This window comes from Strix uralensis, chromosome 9, assembly GCF_047716275.1.
Source record: "Strix uralensis isolate ZFMK-TIS-50842 chromosome 9, bStrUra1, whole genome shotgun sequence".
Lineage (NCBI taxonomy): Eukaryota > Metazoa > Chordata > Aves > Strigiformes > Strigidae > Strix > Strix uralensis.
The window spans coordinates 2011664-2033013 of record NC_133980.1 but is presented as its reverse complement, the minus strand read 5'-3'; the positions used below and the strand labels follow the sequence as shown (position 1 = coordinate 2033013).

The 21350-nt window shown below is 48.1% G+C and overlaps 1 protein-coding gene and 1 long non-coding RNA gene across 5 annotated transcripts in view; one reads left to right on the top strand and one right to left on the bottom strand.

Moving 5' to 3' along the window:
- The window catches only part of LEKR1 (leucine, glutamate and lysine rich 1), a 96910-nt gene that overhangs the window by 52189 nt on the left and 23371 nt on the right, over positions 1 to 21350 (bottom strand). For 2 of the 4 annotated variants that reach the window (XM_074878386.1, XM_074878387.1), the window contains exon 1: positions 7692 to 7938. The exons of 1 other annotated variant lie outside the window; for it this stretch is intronic. In XM_074878386.1, the coding sequence (XP_074734487.1) occupies positions 7692 to 7739 (48 nt within the window). In that variant the 5' untranslated portion in view covers positions 7740 to 7938. Of the gene's footprint in view, positions 1 to 1261; positions 1326 to 7691; positions 7939 to 21350 lie in introns of those variants that run through there. One more of the 4 variants, XM_074878388.1, reaches the window with a different exon arrangement.
- On the top strand, positions 12459 to 20450 carry LOC141947366 (uncharacterized). Its single transcript, XR_012630093.1, has 3 exons — positions 12459 to 13214; positions 17071 to 17237; positions 19707 to 20450. It is a non-coding gene; the product is annotated as an uncharacterized LOC141947366 (long non-coding RNA).

Sequence of the window (21350 nt, the reverse complement as noted above, 5' to 3'; positions counted from 1 at the left end):
TTTCCTGGAATAATATGATCACTGAGTATTCCATACACAATGATTTATGTTTTCAGATTCTGTATTTCACTATTTACATTTGATCAAAAGACTGTTGTCATCTTCTCAAATGAAAAGCAGAAAAAAAAAAAAAAAATCAGGGGAAAAGCAGAGTTTGGAAGGAATAGAAAAGGAAACTATCAGAGCTCTAACTAGAAAGGGGACTGTGTACGTCCTTAGTAGTGAGAATAAGCAGTGAATAGGAAAAAATCAATTAGGAATTAAAAAAACAAACAGAAGGTAATTTTAGTATTGTGTTTTTGGTCAGCCTGGACAGGGAAACTCAAGGCAAACAGGACTTGTAGCAGAAGGATACTAAAAAAACTCTGCTGTATGAGTTAGCACAACTGTACTGCATGCACAATAACACAAAAAGAAAAATAAACTGAGGACAGAGTGCTTGAACTAGGAAGATATTTGCTCCTTAAGATTTTGAGCTACAGTTCAGATACACATTACACCAGATGCTATAAGGGATGAGAGCCATGTCCAGAACAAACCGTATCGCAAGGTAGCTGTGATATTCCAGCAGCTGTTCCACTACAGCATCTGTGGGAGTAGTTTTAACTCAGAGCTGCATTCGGTTTTGGAAGAAATAATATTATTCCATGGTTACACAGATTTCTTTAGCTACCAAGGGCAAGTGGAGAACTGAGCCAAGATGGATAGTCACTCAAATTACATCTGTCTGACTCAGTACCGTAAGCATCTGTAGAGCATAAGTTATAAGGAAAAAAAAAGAAAAAAGAAAAAAATTGCTTTGGTGGTCTGGACCATTTTTAGCCTTTTGAATGACAAGACAGGAATTTGTATCATTTCAACTTCACCAAATAACTACAGGGAGCATCAGCTTGTGCACTGCTATTCTTCTCCTGTGGTATTTCAGATTCCACCCACAAAAACTACCACGATAAAGAGATAAATTCTTGTTAAAAGAAAAACGATCTACTTTCTCACTTAGCAGTGCCTTGGTATTACAACATCCAGCATATGGATCGCTTATGCTAGAAATAGTCTGTTACAAGCAGCTAATAAATAGCCATGACTCTTAAAAGCCAGAACTTAAGTCCTCAATTAATGATTTTTTTTTAAAAAAAAAGCTTTGAATATGTTTCTGTGCATCGCTGAAATAAAAACATAGAGCCATGAGCACAGATGTATTCCTTGTACATTAATTTTACAGCGCAGGGGAGGGAGAGCCTAAGGGAACTGCAGCACTCACCATCCTCCTTGCATCACCCGGTGCTGCTCAAGCACATAACGCAAGAGTAGCAGCTCTTCCTCCCTCCCCAGTTGATCTGTCAGGACTGAGACCGCTTTAGCAAGGACTGGCCAAATAACAAAAAACCCTGTATTTGTCCGAATGACACTTGTAGCCGAACAATACATACAACTCAAGAAAAAAAAAAAAAACACAACAACATTATGCTGCAGCTGGGTGCTCTTAAATTATTTCTGTATATTGATTGTTTTATTCGACTGTTACTTGATTCTACCTTATTATTTGAATCTACTCTCTTTTTGGTTTACTCCTCCTCTCCCATACTATTTTCATTTCTCTCATGTTGTTTGTCCCTCTCCTGACAAACTAGCCAATCTCTACTACAGAAAAATAAATCATTACTCAAACCACACAACTGATTTTCTAGGAAGAAAGCAGAGCCTTCTGCTGTATATGCAAAACCGAAGAGTTATTTGATTGAAATTGATCTTTTTTTTATTCAAAGAAAGATTTTTAAGATCCTCAGGAGAAACATCACTTCTTTTAAAAAAAAGTTTATTGAGTCAAGTTTTCAGTCAGCATCTACTCAGAAAGTAATACAGATTGTAATGCTAAGCCATGCTGCATACATAATTATTTGCTCCACTTCCATAAAATAGCAGTTGCAACATAAAAATCACAGTACTTGCTTTGAATACATATGAATAGTGTAGAAATATGCTTGTAGTAAAAACAGAATGTCCTGCTCTCAAAAGCTTCATTCAAAACATGCCCTGAAATAATCAGTTTGTCACGACAGGAAATAATACTCGGATTTCAGGTAGCTTTAATTTTTTCCTGCCTGTGAATAAAGCAGACTAATGAATCATAAAAGACTGTGTTGCACTGCTAGTAACCACACACACTCACACAAGCCCTGCAAATATCTAACACATGTCCAACAGGCCGTGCAGACCTTACTGGTACTCGTAACCTCTTCTGGGATGTGTTAGGGCACACTCCAACTCAGCGCAACGCAGAGCTGAGAACTGAACCGCAGGACACTGCAACAAAAATGCCATGCCTGCCAGACAAAAGATCATTTAGCCCATTGTTAACCATATCTCTGCCTGACGATATTGACTTCTTGCATCCGTAGTTGCAACAGTTGGGAAGCCCCTCGTAGCTGCAACCCAACTGCCTGTGATGCAAGGGATGCTGCAATCCCTCCAACTCCTAGCAGCGTGCTCGGCTGCCAGTTGAGAAAGGGTACAGAAAAGCCTGAATATGGTGAATACAGCCCCAACCTTATGAGAAAAGCTAGAATACAGTGAATGCAGCCCTAGTCTTACGAGTATAGCAAGAGATCAAAATCCTCTGCTGCCTGAGGTGACGACCAGTGACTCCAGAATTCTCCCACTAGGAATGGAAGGTCATTATCCAAGTTCAGAAGATCTGCTGTCAAAAATGCTCTGGTACCACAGTACACAGTGGTAACAAAGCAGGCTGCCTTTGCTATCTGGGAACTGGTTTTCCTAAACCAACTACGGGTCCATGGCTACCTGGTTCACTGTTGAGAGCTTTCCATCGCTTTAGGCTATAACACGTGGGCTTATACCAAAAGTAAGTAGATATTTCCTAACATTTCCCAAGCATATTACAGCCACTCAGAACATTCACATAGCTGGAGTTATGCCAACAAAATTTAGAAGTTAGAAATTCTGTAGCCAAATACTGAAAATCTCAGTGGGCAAATCGTGAACATCATCTTAAGAAGCATTCATGAGGTACATGACAACAGGACTTTGAAAAAACCTCCTGCCATTCTGCTACTACCATGCTCATCTGGATGGCACGAATGGAAATGCTCCTGCTTCTAAATCCATATTGAAACTCTAAGTACCAAATACATAGCTATTTCGTTCACTTCTACAAAGCTAAACTTGGTGGACAGGACAGATTCTTTAGCTAATTAATGCAACTGGAACTTTGTAAGAACCTATTAAAAAAAAATAACCCCAGGTTCAAAAAAGCAAGAAAAATTAAGGATAGCATAATGTGCTCATAAAGATACCATAATGTGCTCAATCTATAGCACACATGGCAAATCTAATGAGTAACCATTCGTTACTAGTAACGTACATGATGTTTTGTGGATAGTTAGATACCACGGAACGTTCTGTACTGATGTATAACACAGCTTCAAAGTTCCTGCTCTGCTTGCTTTCTTAAACTCCTAGGGTGAGCGAACTACCAATCTGTAAGGCTATCTTGTGTTCAATTAATTTCATGATTTATGTTAAGCAAAGGTTATTTGTTTGCCAAATAAAATTAAGTAGAACTGTTTGTTTGGTACTTTGAGGAGTCAGGGTGTCATTTTACTGTCTTATGCAGGTGGCTGCTGTTTTGTTTCCCACCTCAGTAAGATCTTCAGGGCAAAAGTGCATCTTCCCACCTGTTTACATTAAATGGACAACAACAATGCTGAAACAAACAGAACTTTAATAAAGTTCACAAGTATATGAAAGATGAGTCTACTACTAGCAACAGACAACTAACAAGGCACAATATGATAACCTTCTTTTCTCTCAAGGAAAAAAAAAAATAAAACCAACCCATAAAGACCTCAAAGAGGAAAAAGAGAACTCCCCCAAAATACACATCCATAACATTGGAGTAAAGCAAACACTAACTTCTTTTTTACCATTCGGTGGTCTATACCTTCAGACTGAGCTTGATGGCATAAACCTTAAGACATGTACATACATGAAAAAGTAGGGATTAGCAGCCAGCGATCTCTGCAAAGTTCCTTCTACAGCCCTGTGACAGTACACTTACAAGAAAATGTAGGGTTCTACTGAGGCAAACCAACCAACTTACTGAGCTAAAACACCAGCTATCTGGCACACCAAATCTGCAAACATCATGTCCCAGAAGCGTACAAGCGTCCCTAACATAAGGCTGAGAACCAGAGAACACCCTCCCTAAAAACGGTCACAGATGGCTTGGACTTGTCATGGACTGATTTGGTTATTTCCCTCCCTGGAAGTTACCAATTCTCCAGTGTCTGCTGCCAAAACAGCAGCAGCTGTTCTCCACGTTCGCCATCACCACCGCTCCATGTGGCATAGCTTCCTTGGAAGCTTCCAGGGAAAACCAACTCTTCCTGACTTGCAACACTGACAGACGTGCTCAGTGAGGGAACCAAAGTGCTAAAAGGCAAAGTCACAATTCTGGGCTTTTAAAAATTTCTTTAGAAACAAACCATGATTTAGATCTTACTAATAATTAGTTCCTATGTGACTGTAAATACAAAAAAAAAATACTATAAGCTTTCATAACGGACACGTGGATGTTTATTTACCTGTTGATTTATTTTCTTTCCATTTAGCACCCATCTTGCAATGCATATTGTGTGAAAGAGGTATGACAGCAGTAGAAGGAAAGTGAGCAGGAGAGGGAGAGAAGAGAGGGTCATGTAAAATTCTTACCTGACTCTCTAAGGCAAAACTGATCAGAACATGATGGACTAAAGTCCCTTCAACATCTATCATTTCATTAACAAAACACCAAGAAATCTCTTCCCCTCTAGATTAAAGCTTCCTTTAAAATTTAATAAACATAATGGGCAACATCTACTGGACCCAGTCTGCAAACGCTCAATTTATGTCAACTTCTGCTGTGACATCCATGGCTTTACTCTAACAGGTCTTTCTCTGTGGCAGGCTTTGGCAGTAGAACAGTCTGCAGAGTAGGCTCTTCCAGGTGGACCCAAGATGCTCCCTTCCTTTCTCCCTCTCGGTACTACCCTCTAGAAGAGTGCCATTTTGGAGGCAGCTATGTCACTGCTCCAAGTATTGATAAACACCTTGTGAAGCTCCTCCATCTGCTAAGAGCATGAAGGAGAGGAACGCTGAGAGCTCTGGTCTGTGTCCTTTCTCTTGAGACAGCTGCTTGATCCCTTGTCAGCACTACAACCCAACCTCCAGCAAGCCAACGCAGAACGGCACCTAGCAGGGAATATCTGCAGCTAAAATCACAATGCTTAACACACTCCCTCCAGACACACATGCTCCTTTGGCCAGCAAACCACATGTTGGGAGCATGTGCTCAGTTTGGCAGAGCGATCTACAGCTGGCACAAGTTCTGCATATGTTGGGAGCAGTCTAAAAGAAAAGACTCCAAAAGAGATGCTATAAAATCCAAGAAGCAGGGAATGTGAAGGGAATAACAACTTGTGTACATCAAAGGTAGAAAATACAAGGGCAGGAAATTGTGAGAATGACTTGTAATCAAGCTCTGTATCTTGTAACCATACAGCGCCTACAATGCAAGTCAGCTGAGACGAGCAGCAGCAAAGGATATGTCAAACCCTGACACTTAACTGATCCCAAAATCTTGGGCTGTCGTTGCCGTAGAGCTCACGCATCTCACACTGAGGTGACAGGGTAGGATGGGACAGGAACGTAAGCCTGTTCATGTATGTATCTAAAAGTACTGATGTGCCTTCTGCATATAGATCTTTTTGTTAAAGGCGCACTGCCAAACCGAAAGATCTCAGGAGGTTGTCTGCCCACTCATTTACTCCAAAGCAACGGTTTGCCTTGCTTGTCCCCCACGGTGCCACTGGAGGAATTCCATAACTCCCCTGGGTGAGCTGCTCCAGAGCTCAGCCACCCCTGCATCTAGAGTTTCATCATGTCATCCAAAGCAAGTCCAGAAAGGGGAGGATAAGATTAATTTTCAGCTGGAGATGAAGGACAACCACCATCTTCCTACATGTGTGAATATCGGTACTGTGCCCTCAAGTATTTTCCAGAATAAGCAAACCCAGTTCTATTATCCTTTCCTAGAAGAACAAGGTTTTTAAGCTCTTCACTATTTTTGCATTTTTCCAGATTCCCATCAACCATGTTATTTTTCTTAAGGCCTGCAGCTCAGAACTGATGCCTTAACAGATCTGAGCAGAGGAATAAAGGCCCTTTTCATGCGCAATTCCTATACTAACACATTTAATACTTGCTTTCTTTGCAACGTCACTTTATTAATATTATTTTGCTTATGACCTGATTATAGACCTCAGTGTTAGGTTTGCCAAGGAAGCTTAATCAGTTACTGTGTATTTTATATTGATGCATTGGACTTTCTCTTTTTAAATATGCCTTATTCTTAGTAAGAATATAAAGCTTAATGCTGTTCCCAGAGTGCTCACAACCCCTCCCAGACTGGCATCAGTCTATTCCTTCTTGTAACCTAAAATCCTAGCTCAATGAAAAACAGCAACCACCAACACTCCTACTGAAAGAAATAACGTCACCCCCTTTCTGTTCCCAGTTTGTGCCTGCACTCACACCTGCTCCCTCCTTGTGCTAGCATATGCGTAGCACACGGATCAGGAACAACATCGGGAACTGATCCAAATGAAAGACAGCTGAAGTGCCACCAAACTACAGCCTTAAGTCATTAATGGAAATACTGAGCAGTACTAGATCCAGAACAATTCCCTCATGTACTTCATCCAACAATCTGGCACAACTGTTTTGCTGAGAAACTTGCATGCATTTTTGCTAACCACCTTATCCTGTTGATGCTTGAGAACTAATTTCTAAATAAACAAAGGTATCTGGTATCTTTCCTGCTACCAAAACAGCTGCTAATGAGTCTGTACATTTCCCAGGCCCTTCCCCTCCCCTTCTTTAAGGGCAAGTATTCCTTTTCCCTTCCTTTGGCTATCTTACCCATCCTTGAATTCTCAGAAATCATCACTGATGGCTCAGAAATTGTCTCAACAATTTCCTGGACTATTCCAGGGAGAATTTCTTCAGGCTGTGCTAGCCTAAGCACATAAAACTTTTAAATTACTTGTTGATTATTAGACACATACCAAAAACTGAGGACAGCAGGATGTTTTACTGCCAAAGTAAAAACTTCATAGTGATACAAAAGTGACTCGTGTTCCACTTGTGTGCATCACCGCTTATGAAGAGCCTCCCCAAAAGTTAACCCATATAAAGAGCACCATTGTTACTTTGGTAATGATTTGTCTCCCAAACAAAACAACAGCCTCATACACCAAGAAAAGATACAAGAACAGATGAAGGGGAATGTTCCGTTCCTATTTGTATCGACACTGCTTAGGAACAATTACACATTATGCTCTGCAGGGATTCCAAATTTACAGCAACAAAACATGCTACATGGGGGAAAACCTGAAAGTCACCTAGCAGTGACAACACCATTACTGAATATGTTCCTCTACAGTGTTCCTACAGCATTAGTGTGTAATTATGCTTCATATATAATGACAAAACTTAGAACACACCCAATCTAACACCAAGACTAATGTGTACCAGATAATCTACCAGTGTTTAAAGGTCAGTGAAATATTCCTAAATTACTGCAGCTTCTGGTCTCTAAATGGTTTGGTTTTTGTACTTCCACCACTTCATACCTTTCGAATCTCCTCGGGCAGCGGGTGAACGGGGATGTGCCGCTCCATGGCCTCCTGAAAATGCTGCGGTGGGGTCAGGGAAGCTGCCAGAGGTGACAGGGAGGGTCAGAACCTGCCCTCGGCAACCGGGCCACGCGTCTCCTCTGGCCTACGCACGCCACGCGCGGCCCAGGCCAGCCCCGAGAGGCCTCCCCACGCCCGCGTCGCCTGCTCGGGGACAGGCCGCGGCTGCCGGCAGCGGCGGGGAGCGGTGACGGCACGCAGGCCGCGGCGGAGAGCGAGGGAAAGCGGGGGAGGGGGGGGCGACGGGACGCGGCGGTGCGGAGCCCCCCCCCCCCGAACCGGGGCCACACACCCCCCACCCACCCCGGGAGGCGCCGGAGCCCAGGACAGCCGGAAGGAAGCGGAGTGAGGGAAGGCAACCGGGGCGGCCATTTTCTTACCGTGGCTTCCTCCGTAACCACGGCAACGGCGCGCGGTCCCGCGCATGCGCGTCACGTGGCCGCGGGGCGGGGGGAGGCGAGGCTGAGGGACTGAGGTGCCTCACGAACCGGCCCGGTTTAAAATTAATAATTCGGTAAGGGAGGAGCTGCGCTGCCCGGGCTGGAGCTGGCTGGGGAGCGGGAGGGAGACGGCGGGAGCGCCGGCCTGGTTTCGCACTGGTTTCGTTTGCAGTGTCGCCCCAAAAGCGACCCTCGCACCCCGGGGAGTTCCATGTCAAACCCAAGGCATGTGCTCAACCTCCGCATGAACCGGCCTTGCGCTGCCAGCTCCCAATGAAACCCACTTGAGTTCACAGCGAAGCAATAAAAATAAATAAATCGGGAAAAGATGTGAGAATCAGGAGTTTTCCGTGCAGCCCCATTTCAACAGGATTAATTTCACATTCTATCCTTCGCTCCTTTTCATCGCTGGTTATTTTACGTGCAGCCCCTTCAATGCAGGCCAAAAAAACGAGTTGCAGTTGAGACTCTGCTTTATCGCTTCCCATCAGCCGCGCCGCAGTGGCCATCTGCTTTGTCCCCTCGGTGCCCAGCGAGGGAGCCGACAGCCAAGGTCTCTCCCCACCTGAACCGGCGACCTGTGATGCTGCGGATGAGGGGCCATGGGTGCAGCAGGGCTGCTCGGCTCCCAAAGCCGATTTCCAGCTTGCCCAAAGCAATTCCGACATGCCCAAAGCAACTCCTACATGCCCAAAGCAATTCCAGCCTGCCCAAAGCAACTTCTACATGCCCAAAGAATTTTCTGTATACCCAAAACAATTCCTGCATGCCCAAAGCGTTCCCTACAAGCCTTACACAAAAAGAGTCACCCCTCAAAAAATTAATTTAGGGACAGCCACTAAAACCTGGAAAGAGGCCATGGTGAAAAACAAGGCGACCTTCCACCGGCCTTGTTAACCTGATTTAATTTATGCACAACTCGCTGGTAGCTGCAAAGGTTCAGTCTCTGGGGCAGCTCTGTGTAGGGCAAAGCATCAGTAATGTTTTTTCGGAGCAGTGCCGAGCAGCTGAATAGGGAATAGGGTTTTTTTGGTGGGGTAAGCTGCGTGTGGGCAAGGGGGGGGGGGGGGGCGAGAGGCTTGCAATTGAAGAAGATAGCTAATTTTATTGGAATAAAAAAAGGAAAATTGCATAAGTAGGAGCTGTTGCAATGATACAGGGTTGCAAAGCCCGCTGCCCTCCCGCACCCTCCCCCCCCCGGCTTTGCAGCGCGGTCCCACGGGTGGCTTCCCCCCCCCTCCCCGCCCCAGCCCTCGCGTGTGTTGCCGGCGTGACCCGCTCCACGTTGCGTGCCGACCTCCGTGTTGCGCTGCAGCGTTAATCCCCGGTTTGGCAGCAACCGGAGCCGCATGCCCCAGCTTCCCCCCCCTCCCCGCCACCTCCTTTAACCTCTTCGTGATCGTGATCCAACGCGAAGTTGTGGATAAAGGGGAAGGGGGTGCAGGTGGGGTGTCTCGCGTGGAAAGCGAGAGGGGCGGGGGGGGGGGGTGGCGTGGGAATGTCACCCAAGGCATCGCCCCGCAGCGCAAAGCAAACATTAACTCGCCCATCGCATGCGCTTAAAGGTCAGAATGAAGAGCTTGGGATTTAAAAATAAATAAGATCTGAAGTACCGGGGTTCCCAGCGCGCTGCACGCACCCCCACGCCGCGCCCGCGGGCTGGCAGCGGGGCTCGCCCCGGCGGGGGGGGGGGTGGGGGTGGTGGATTGCGTGTGAAGGGCGGCTCGCCCCCCGCGGAGGTATTTAATTAAGAGCGGTATTAGCAGCGAGAGGGGGAAGGCAGCGCCTTTGATCGGCGCGGAGAGCGGGGCGGGCGGGCGCCTGGCCGCGCCTTGCCGGCATATGTTCCCCCTGCGTGATGGCGGCGGGGGGGCGGCGGGCCGGGCGCCCGGCGCCTCTCACGCGATGGCGGCACTAACGTGCCGGGGAAGGGTGGCGTGCGGCGCGGCGATGAGATCAGCGCGGAGCACCGCGGCCTGCCGGGGGAGGCGGGGGAAAGGCGGCCAGCAAGCAGCGGCCGGGGGGTGCAGCAGGGCGGGGGAGCGGGGGCTGCGCCCTTCCCGCCCTCGGCTGCGCCCGCTGAGGGGAGACAGGGCGGGGTGGGGGGGGAGACGGGATTGAGGGGCTGAGGAGACCCCGGGCTGCGGGGAGCCTGTCTTTGAGGCGGCGGTTTTTTTGCTTTTATGCAAGTATGTAAAAAACATGGAGGTTGGAAATAAATCTTTAAGGTCCCTTCCAACCCAAACCATTCTGTGACTGAGGGGAGCCTGTCCGTGGGGGGCTGAGGGGAGCCTGTCCTTGGAGTGTTGCAGGGAGACTGGGCCGAGGGGAGCCTGTCTTTGAGGGGACTTTTTTTTGTTGTTTTATGCAAGTATGTGAAAAACGAGGGGGTTGGAACTAAATCTTTAAGTTCCTTTCCAACCCAAACCATTCTGTGACTGAGGGGAGCCTGTCCTTGAGGGGACTTTATTTTAATCCAAGCATGTAAAAAATGTGGGGGTTGGAACTAAACCTTTAAGGTCCCAACCCAAACCATTCTGCGATTCTGTGACTGAGGGGAGCCTGTCTTGGGAGACTTGTTTTATGCAAACATGTAAAGAACATGGGGGTTGGAACTAGATGATCTTTAAGGTCCCTTCCAACCCAAACCACTCTGTGATTCTGTGACTGAGGAGATCCTGCCCTTGTGGGGCTGAGAGGAGCCAGTGCTTGAGGGGACTTTTTTTTAATGCAAACATGTAAAAAATATGAGGGTTGGAACTAGATGATCTTTAAGGTCCCTTCCAACCCAAACCATTCTGTGATTTTATGACTGAGGAGCAGCCTGTCCTGGGGATGCTGAGGAGATCCTGTCCTTGGGAGGGCTGAGGGGAGCCTGTCTTGGGGGGACTCTTTTCACATGTTTGCATAAACCCAAAAAACTACGGGGGTTGGAATTAGATGATCCTTAAGGTCCCTTCCAACCCAAACCATTCTATGATTCTGTGGCTGAGGGGATCCTACCCTTGGGGAGTTGAGGGGTGCCAGTCCTGTGGGTGAGAAGAGCCTGTGCTGGAGGTGAGGAGAACCTGGCAGGGGCCATGCTGCTGCCAGCCCGGACGCTCCTGGGCTGGGGGCCCTGAGGGAAGCCCAGACAGGAGATGCTGCTCCCACCCCACTCCGCTCTGAAGTGACTATTTCCCCCCTGCAGGAAGACACCCCGCCCCCTGGTCTGCACTTGAGGGGTGGCTCAAGGCTCCAGCAGGCTGAGAGGGGTGTGTGTGCCCCCAGCTCCCCCAGGGCAGGGAGGCCAGGCTGGAGTCCGGCCGCGTCTCGCCCCCGTGGCATGGCGGCAGGCGGGTGTGTGTGCCAGCCTGCGAGACCAACACCGCTTCGAGATCAGGTTCCAGGCGGCGTGAGCAGCTCCAAGGACAAACGAACAGGCAAGAAATGAGTGCGTGACACGCAGCAGTCATAAGCCAGCTATTTCCATTGTTTTCCGGCAGGCTTTGTACCTTCTCAAACACACGTGGAAAAGCCTCCCGCTGCTCAGAAATCCCAACCCAGAGGAGCAAAGTCCGTGCCAGTGGGCAGCTAGGGAAAAAGGCTAATAAACACGAACACCCTCTTCGCACAAAGCAGGACCGGCTGGGGTGAGGGTGAATAGGTGTGCTGGCGCCTGCAGCGTTTCCTGGGTAAAAAAGAAATCCTACTTTTATACAGGCCCTCTTGTTTTAGGCTGTCCTTTCATTTGTTCAATACAAAGACCAGCGCAGGGAAGCGGTTTTGCAGCGTTGTCTGTAAACAACTCCTCTGGGAAGCTGCTGGCAGTTCCAGTTGTTTTGCTCAGGCAGAGCAGAGCTCAAGCGCTTATCGCTCAGCCCTGCGGTGCCGTAGGTACGCGGGGGCTTTGCGGAGGAGCAGGAGGGGTCCCTGTGCTGGGACCCGCGGCAGAGGCTGACACGAGGAGGAAAGATGGCAGGAGACGTGCAGAGGGAGGGGTCAAGGGAAGGACAGGGCTCTCACGGCGTATGGCAGCGAGGTTATTTCTGGTGCTGCGTGCACATCGTGTTAGTTCCTGTTTTCAAGCTATATCACTTGCTAGATGTGTTTGGTTTGCTCTGCTCCCCCCACGTCCCCTTTGCAAATGTCACAGGGACGAGGCCGTGGGGGGGGGGAGCAGCCTCTGTGGAAGGATGTTTGGAGAAGGGACCTGAACGTGAGGGCTACCTGGGAGTCAAGGTCAGGTGGGTCATTCTGGGACAGCAGTAGGATAGAAATGCTCCAAAGCAGCATGGAAATGATAAAATCAGGAAAAGCGTAAAGGAGAAGGGTACTGGTGGTTTGTGCAGAAGGGCAGAGGTGAGGTGATGGTACTGGACACTGACGGCCCAAAGAGCAGAGTGAAACGAGCGTGCTAATGACAGTAGGGCATGCGAGGCAGGAATTGGATCACTAGGGAGGAAATTCCAGTACTCCTGTTGTGACATTGCCAAATCAAAGTCAAGCTCTTGGCCGCAGGAGCACGAGGTGAATCAGAGAAGGAATCTGTGTGATTAAGCGGCAGCTGAGTGCCAGAAGTGAAGAGCTGTCAAGGATAGTATCAGGAGTGTGTGTGTGTAGAGGACAGTGGGTTTATTTGCCGCGACAGAAAAGGATTTGAAAGGGAATACAAGAAGCTCATACTGAGTCTGAGTTGGCAGCAAGAGAACTTGGGAAGGGTGCCAGGAAAAGCGTCACAGATACAAGGCTGAAGTGAGAAAGGACTAGAGAGCACAGGGGCAGCTTCAGCAGTCGAGCGGTCAGGAACAGGCACAAAGAGCAAGAGGGCATGGACAGGCTGCTATCAGGATGTGATTTGGGGAGGAAATGACCAAGCAAAAGCCCAAATCCCTGGGAGATGGGTGCAGAAGTGTTCAAGGTTTTGTTCTTTAAGGCATTCAAGGACCTGGGCTTTGCATATCTGAAAGATCACCTAACTCCAGGACAATGATGATGGTGGCACTTCTGATGGCTCCCTGGGCAAGACAGAACTTTTACCGTAAGGGTGAGGTTCAGCTGTGCAGGACTCAGCAGTTTCCCAGGGGCCTGCTAGGAAACTCCCACGGGAACTCAGAAACGCCATAAATCTTTCCCCTTCCCCCCATCCACGAGCAGAGCAATCTGCTTTTTCCTAATTTAAACACACAATCTGCAGGGAGGAAAACGTTTATACTGCTGGCTTTGAAAAAAAACAAACCTGAAAATCCTGCCAAAACAGAAACTGTGCACAGAGCCCTCCCTGTTGAAAGAGAGTGAGAATAGATGAAACAAGACAGATGTTACAGTTTTAGTGAGCTACTGGAAGGAATATCAGGCGATGATGAAGGAACTATGGAGTCACTATGAAACAGGAAAAAATAAAGAGGAAAAACAAATGAAGGAAGCCTGGATGTTTGGAGGACAGAGCACACCAAGGAGGGTGGTGAGGCTGACTTGAACCTAGGAGGCAGGATCAGTCGGGATACACCAGTCTGAGATCCAGCGTGCGAAAATGATGCATCGGTCTCCCAGCCTACAGTGAAGGGAATGGGATTATCCATAGCAATAAGGAATATTGAGGTTTGCAAGCCCTGAAATTGTATTGTGATACCTATTGTTGAAACACTTGTGGAGCTTTTCTTGGGCTCCACTGCACCTCCTGATGCTGTGGGCACCCTTTCAAAATGCTAAATAACAGCATATAGTACTTTGCAGTAGATCAGGCTACTCCTTCTCCACGTTATTACCTCATGACTTGCAATTGCAGTGCAATGTCCTGGCACATCCTGATAGGAAAACGCAAATGTTGCCTTTCCATGCCGTGGCCTGACAATTTAAATTTATCTCCCACAAAGAGATAACACCACGGGTGTGTTGGTTGCATGCTGTTGCTACAACCTTGTTGTTAAAATACAGCCATACGCTTGGTGCGTGGAAGTCAGATGAAAATAAGATAGAATACGTTTTTTCTCGCTCTGCTTTAGAACCTGTTTCCCCTTATGCTCATCAGTTAAACCCATTGACTTCAAATGGGGCAAGGTCAAGGCCCCATCCAAAATGGGGGCCTGTAATTTTTGCTACCTAAAATACAGGTAACATTTACGGAAGTGCAAAAACGGTTATTTCTGGGATCTAAAGATAGATACTGGTGTAGATGATGCCAAGTGAGTTTGACATGATTCCGCTCCCTTACTGTTAGGACCAACTGCGCTGCCATCAGTGAAGGCACTGAGCAGGAGAGCTCAGCAGTCAGGGCCTGTGGCCACCTGAGGTAACCCGCCTCGCGTTGCTGCTCTGATGTTAGCTAAGCTGGCAGCTCCGAGAGCTCATGTAGTTAAATGAATTGTGGCAGGCATCACCGTCATCATGCAGGCTGGTTTATGAGAAGCCTGGAATAGAAATCAGTAGAGGTTACAAGGTGGTTGCTTCAGGTCTCCTGTAGCACAGGAGAAGATCGTGATGACCTGCCCAGCACCACAATGGATTGCGTTAATCTAGCACTCATTCCTGGGAATTATCTGTCAGCGAGTCATGAGTTACATAATCTCTTTGCTACTTGTAATTACCCTAAATGGTTTAAGAAAAGGAATTTTAGACAAAATACTTGCTTTAAACGCTCTAGGTTTCTTTGCCATTTATCCTGAAAAAAGCTATTGTAGAATGTGGCACGGTTGTCAGCAGAAGGCCCAGAACTGTTGAGGTGTTTGGGAGTGCGAGCGGAAGCTGCAGCACATTATCAGAGGTACACACAAGGTGCTCACAGTTCCTGGTGCCAGCCGGGCTGGGGCTGCAGCCCTTCAGCAGCCGCGTGCCCTTTGCTGGGCTCCAGCAGCGGTTCAGCACGTGGTGTGACCTTAGTTCTGCTGTCTGATCTCCACGCTGCTTCCCCCCGAGGTGAAGTTCGTGACAGGTTAACGTCCTGCTGTTTACCAGAGCTCGGTGTAAGGTTTAGCCGCCTAGCAGCTTGTCTCAGGAGAAACGGGAGGTCAGCGGTCCAGAGGCAGAGATGTGTCATGATGTGCAGAGCAAAGGGCTGCTGAGGGCTGAATCTGGCTTGTCTTACTCACCAGCAGCAGTGGCCTAGTCAGGAGAGCCGGCGAACTTGACCCATGAGAGGAAAGGGATGATTGTGAAATTGGACAGCGTTTCCCTGTCACTACGGGAACAGGCATGTTTTCTTCCTGTTGACATAACATTTCACCAGTAGCTTTGCACCCACCTCTGGTGAGCTGCAGCCACAATTTTGAAGCCACGTTGATGTGCCATGGCGATAAAACCTGCCAGAGCTTTTTTTGGTCTGAAATAAAGAGGCTCCCCAGCAGGCACGGGGCTGGCTGCTGCGTCGTGGGGGGCTGAGAGGAGCCAGAGCCATGGCCTCCTCTTTGCTGAAAGCCTGATGAGGCTGTGGCTGTCGAGCTACAAGCGAGGGCAGGCTGGAAGGTTGCCCAGATATGTCACAGGGTGAAATTGCTCCCTGGGGAATCTGGAACAGCAAGGTACAACCTACATTTCATCAGTACACATGTGAGACTGAGCCTGGCTGGGAAGTCAGGCTTGAACTGGAGTTCCACCAGAGCGACTAAGAGGGGGCTGCCACACTTTCTGGGTCCGTCCTAAAGCGTGGTAGCTTCTGGCTGAAAACCACAGGTATTCCCATTTCATTCAGGACTATACATGCCCACATCATACCACACAGGGGACATCTGCAATACATAATTCACCATTTAGTCACAATACTGTGAATAAAAAAGTGAATTTATTCCCAGCGGTTGTGGCAAGTGCTTTAGTGATCCTCCATTTCAGTGCAGAAACAATTTCATTGCAAAAGAGTTTTCATTTCATGTTGCGATGGTGAAAAGTGTCAGAGTCCCCAGCTGTACCAGTAAGAGCAGCAGGCTCCAAGCATGGGACTGTCACAGGGGATTAGTCATGTCCTTAGCCACAGGAAAGCCGCGGAGAAGAACAAACCTTGCATCCTGCAGTTTACAGGCTCCTTTCACAATGTTTTTCTTCCCTACAGAATACAAAATTACACAAAAATGTAAGCTTCCTGACCTTTACCTGACAGCCTTTCTTTCCCCATGTGAGAGAAAAGGCTGTGGTTTTTTTCCCCAAGGTGTGCAGAAAGCCCTCTCGAGCCAAACCAACTGAATCTGGCGAATGGGCCGCTTCCCACTTCCCTCGGCAGGGTTCGAGGAGCCCGGCAGCCCAGCGGGCTGGGATCAGCTCGCCAGGACAGAACATCCCCCACCGTCCTTGCCCTCTTCCTTCTTGCCATTCCTCTGTGGGAGGGTACCATGCTCAACAGCAGATCTTTCTAGGATCCAAGTCAGATCGGAGCCAAAGACACTGCCATTTTGGGAGTTCTGCAGTGTTTTACTTGCTGGGCTGGGATTAGCGCCTGCAGAATAAAAGCGCTCCCATGCTGCTGTTTACTCTTTGTGCAATGTCCCTCTGAATACACTTTACAGTATCTTAGTTGATACTGTAGTAGATACTCAGCGTAGTATCTTGAAGTACAGCAACAACACAAACGATGGTCACTTCCTACTGGGGATACAAGTCACATTCCCCACCCCAAGATTAAAGGCACATTAAATATTTATATAGCTGTCACGCCTAGAGGCCCCAGCAGGATTAAGGTCCACAGTACTTGGTGCTTTAAAAATTTACGATAAGAGCCAGTCCCTGCCCCAAAAGAATGCAGCCCCAGCTCAGGCTTACCCTGAGGTACTGGGGTGGTTGTTTGCTGGCCCTGCCGTGCCTATTTCATAAACCTTCTGCTTGCAGAAAGACCAGTTGAGTTATTTATCAGTGGTACTGAAGGGTGGAGGCTTTGTTTTAATGCTGCATTCTGGCTCCCGTTTGTTTTACAGATGAGGACCCTCCGCTAAAAATGCCTGACTTCTGTAAGATGCAATGTTCCTGAAGTGGGCAGGATGGGAAGAAAACCAAAGCAGCCAGCGCAGGGGATGCTTTCTGCATTGAGAAGTACCTCTCCTCATGGAACAACCTTTTCCCCATCACAAGAAGAGGATTTCTGGTAGGTCGAAGCACGGTCCTTGACTGTGGGAGGTCTACATTCAATTTCTATTCCTCAGCTGTCTTGGGCAAGTGACTCTGCTTCTTTCTTGTGCCACTCCTTCACTATCAAATATTCTGCTTCGCCCGGGCATGTTGCAGAGCCAAGGAGGCAGGACTGCCTGGGGCAGGCAGCCTGCGCGTGGCCGTGGGATGGGCGTGCTTGCTCACTGCCGGCCACCATGTTAACCACTAGTTTCAAAATTAGAAGAGGCCTCAGCAGCAGCGGGGCAGGAAGCAGAGCCAGTGGCTGGGAAGTGACTAAGCCCAGACCTGGGGTTGGGCTGAGAGTAGCAGGTTCTGGTCAGGGCAGCCTGGTATTGCCTGCAGGGGAAATCCTGGAAGCGGGTGGCCTTGAAGGGAAATGCAGGGGTGGGGTTGGGACCCCTCACCGGCCACAGCTCAAAGGTCCAGTGCCAGATGCGGCACATCGCTGCTGGCCAAACTGCGGAGGAGTAAACCAAGCACAGTACCTGCTGCGACGGCTGCGCTGGTGCCTTCCTTTCTACTGCTGCTTCCCACGACCTACTCCCATGCACATTCCTGTGCATTGCCGTGCTGCAGCACAGCGCAGTGAGGAGCGCTGGGGCATTTCTGCCAGCGTCCTCGCTGGGACTTCATTAGCCTCCAGGGATCTGCCTGGGAGATGAATTTAGGTCTCTCATCATCTGTTCACAGGCTGCTGCCTCACACTCTGTGCGTTGCCAGTGGTACACAAATCGCCTGGCTTGATTTGCCAGTGTGTTCTGACAGGTTACCCCGAGATCCCAGCACCCCCAGAGCGGCACTTGCTGGGTGACCTGTGAGCTCTTCCCCCCCAGCACAGAGCAGAGGGCTGCTCCGAACTTTGTCCCCCTGAGCAGGGAGTTCATCCCGCCGAGATAAACTGCAGCCCTTTTGACCCCCGTTCCAGGAACGGGCTGTCCCAGTCCTTGCTGGTCCACATCTGCATGAGCTGTATTTTCATGAGGCAGTCAGAGGGAACTGTGCCAGAGAGCTGGCAGGACACAGCGGGAACCTTTCCTGGGCTGAAGGCGAGCTGCGCAGAGCGATGCTGCTGCTCTGTGTTCCCCACGCGGTGTCTGTTCCCTGCTAACCATGAATGTCAAAGTGCCTGGAGCTGCCATTTTGTTTATTTTAAGGATAGCAATGACTAACACTTAGGTATCGCCTTTCAGAACTCTTTAAAAATAGAAGTTAAAAAATTGCTTCACGTAATCCTTACCACGTAATACCTTCCTGGCTGAGAGGAAGAGAACAGCCACAGTAGCAACAGGACATAAGTGTTTTGGAAATCAACTCCGATCCAGAGAGAAGCATAATTACAAGTTATTTATACAGAGGCTTTTTCCTTCACAGACTGCACAAAAAGTGGATCAAAAGAGTGATTCCCATTTCACAGCAAAACAGAGGCGGGTTGCTCAGACAGTGGCAGAGCTGGAAGAGGATCTGGATCCTTCAGTCCTCAGCCAGCTTCATTACAGCTTCCTTGCCTTGTAATAAATGTGTGATCAGTAAAAGATAGTTCTGTCACAGTATTAAAGGCAATTAGACATACAGGATTCATCACTTATGTTTTCAAACATTTAAAGCTCCCTGTAGAACAACTACCTTCTGCCAGTTCTTCTTTATAGGGATGAGAAAATAGTCCCTTTCCTGATTTCTTGCAAACCAGCGTTTCCCAGCTGTGTGTATCATCAGTGAATCAAATAAAGACAAATCTAGTCTCTCATTTCCAGTTAAGCCTGTCATGTTACATGGCACTACATAATATGTCAAGAAACCAATGCAGCTGATCTGGTGTGTCATTGCTGCAAAAGGAAATTAAAACAAATACAGATTTATGAAAGAAGGCCCATTTTTGGCACCAGGCAAGGATTTCCTGGCTGACTGCTAATATGAAAGTGCACATCATCTATTTTATGTTCGCAAAGGGAAATCCCAGCAATTCATGCCACAGCATTAAAACACAGGATTCTAAAAATAGCATTAAAGAGCCGGACTGGAAACAACAATAAAAAAAAAAAAAAAAAGAAAACTTTGTCTTTTTGTTTGCTTGCTTTTTTGAAAGTAAGAATGCTAAATTCAACCCAAAGAGCTAATTTCAAAATGACAGGGCCTGAAAGGTGAGATGAGAATATCCAAACAGCCAGGTGGCTCATGTGGGACGGCTGCACGAGCCCCTGCTCCCTGCTTGGCGTGGTTTCTGCTGCAATCCCGTCCTGGGTAAACGGCGAGGTAGATGAGGCTGCTCTGCGCTGACTCGGGAAGTGAGGGCAGGCAGGGAGAGGACTGACAGGCCACGGCAGTCTGAGAATGAAGATGACACCCCCAGGTCTCTTCTTCACTGGGTTTTCTCATGGATCTCCCTATCTTCCCACTCGGAGTTTCTCCCAAAGCTCTAACTCTCCCCTTTCTCTCTACCTGTAAGGAACTGAAGGAAGGAATGCCTCAAACATTCATCCACACAGAAAACCTCAAGGACAAGCTGTGGCCTTTGGATTAGTCTAAGGAATGTCCCCCAAGGAAGCAGGAGTGTATGGAAGGATGCACCCCCCACCCCCTTGCAGTTGCATTGACAAACTCCTTAGATAAACCTCAAAGGGGGGAAACTGGACGGAGTGAAACCAGGTGTTTCCCCTCAAGCACAAGTACCGCTAAACCCGATACTTGTGGCTCTATTGTGTAAGCCAGGCACCACGCTTGCCTTGCTAATGACTTCACACCTTCCCCACTGAAGTGGTAACAAGGACTGATAAGAGGTGAGCATGTCTGGGATGACTGATAAAATCTCTGGGAATAGAGGAAAAACCAAAGCTGGGAAAGGACCACCGACTCAACTGGAACCGCTGCTCCACCTTTTTCCTCATCTCTCATGGAAATGAGTTTGTGGAATCCCTGCCCCTCCTCATCTAATATGCTAATCAGCTGATAAGATGATCTTAAAAGGCAACAGAAACTTTGCTGTGTGTGCACCCACCACCCAGGATTACCAGACCTGAGACAACACTGGATCCAGGGGTGGTGATCTGGATTGCTTTGACTCTCTTTCCCTCCTTTCTTTTTCTTTCCTTTCCTTTTTTCCTTTCTTACAGATTTATAAGAGACCACATTGCTTATTATCCTTTTCCAAGTTTAAATTGTTCTCTACCACGAGTAAAACATTTTACCCAGTCGTTTGGTGTCGTTTCACCTTAATTTAACCCGAGGGGATCACAGAAGCACTGCAATTCTCTGGGCTTCCAGTCTGGGGCGTGACAATACCCCAATGTATTCAGAGGCTTCACTGTCTCCCACCATTTTGGGCATCCCTGTGCTCAGCCCTTACCCTTTGCCTGCGCCAGCTGACATACTAATTAGAGCTTCTACCGAGCTAATTAGCAACTACAGATGAGGATGCAAGTAAGGCCCAACCAGGGCATGGCGCAATTCAAGGTAACTGGGTTTCAAAAGCAAATTAGTGAAATTGATGCAGTTCCCCCAGAGCCAGTGTTTAGTCTGCGTGTTGTTTGGAGGAAGCACAATGAACTGGGTCTTGTCTGGTGATGAGCCTAAGCCAGAGAGACCTGCCTGGTGCAGAGCAGAGATGCAGGGGGAGATAAGTGAATGCTCAGGGTGAGCAGTCAGGAGTAAAATCATGGCAAACCAGAGACACGTCATCCAGGCTGCGTGGCTTTCAGGATTCAGCTTGTTATTTATGTGCCTCATTGGAGGACATGTAGATCCTCCCACAGAAACATCATAAAGGACAAATCTAAAGTATTTCTCTTCTGCTCCTCCGTGGAATATTTTTTCATTCTTAAATTGATGAAGATGACTACAGGGAAGGAAAGAGAGGATCTGGATAGTCCTGAGGCTTTCCAGGCCTTCGAGAATTCCCCACAAATGCCACCTTTCTTTCATTTTAAAAATAATGAGTTGAATTTAGCAGGGCTGAGTACTGCCTCAGGTACCCCAGCGATTGCCTTCTGTAAGCGGGTGTTCTGCGAGGGGATGGCAGAAGGGCGTCACGTAGCAGAAGATACCACGTCATGTGCTGGAGAACAGCAACAGGAGGCAGAGTTTGTGGTGGGAT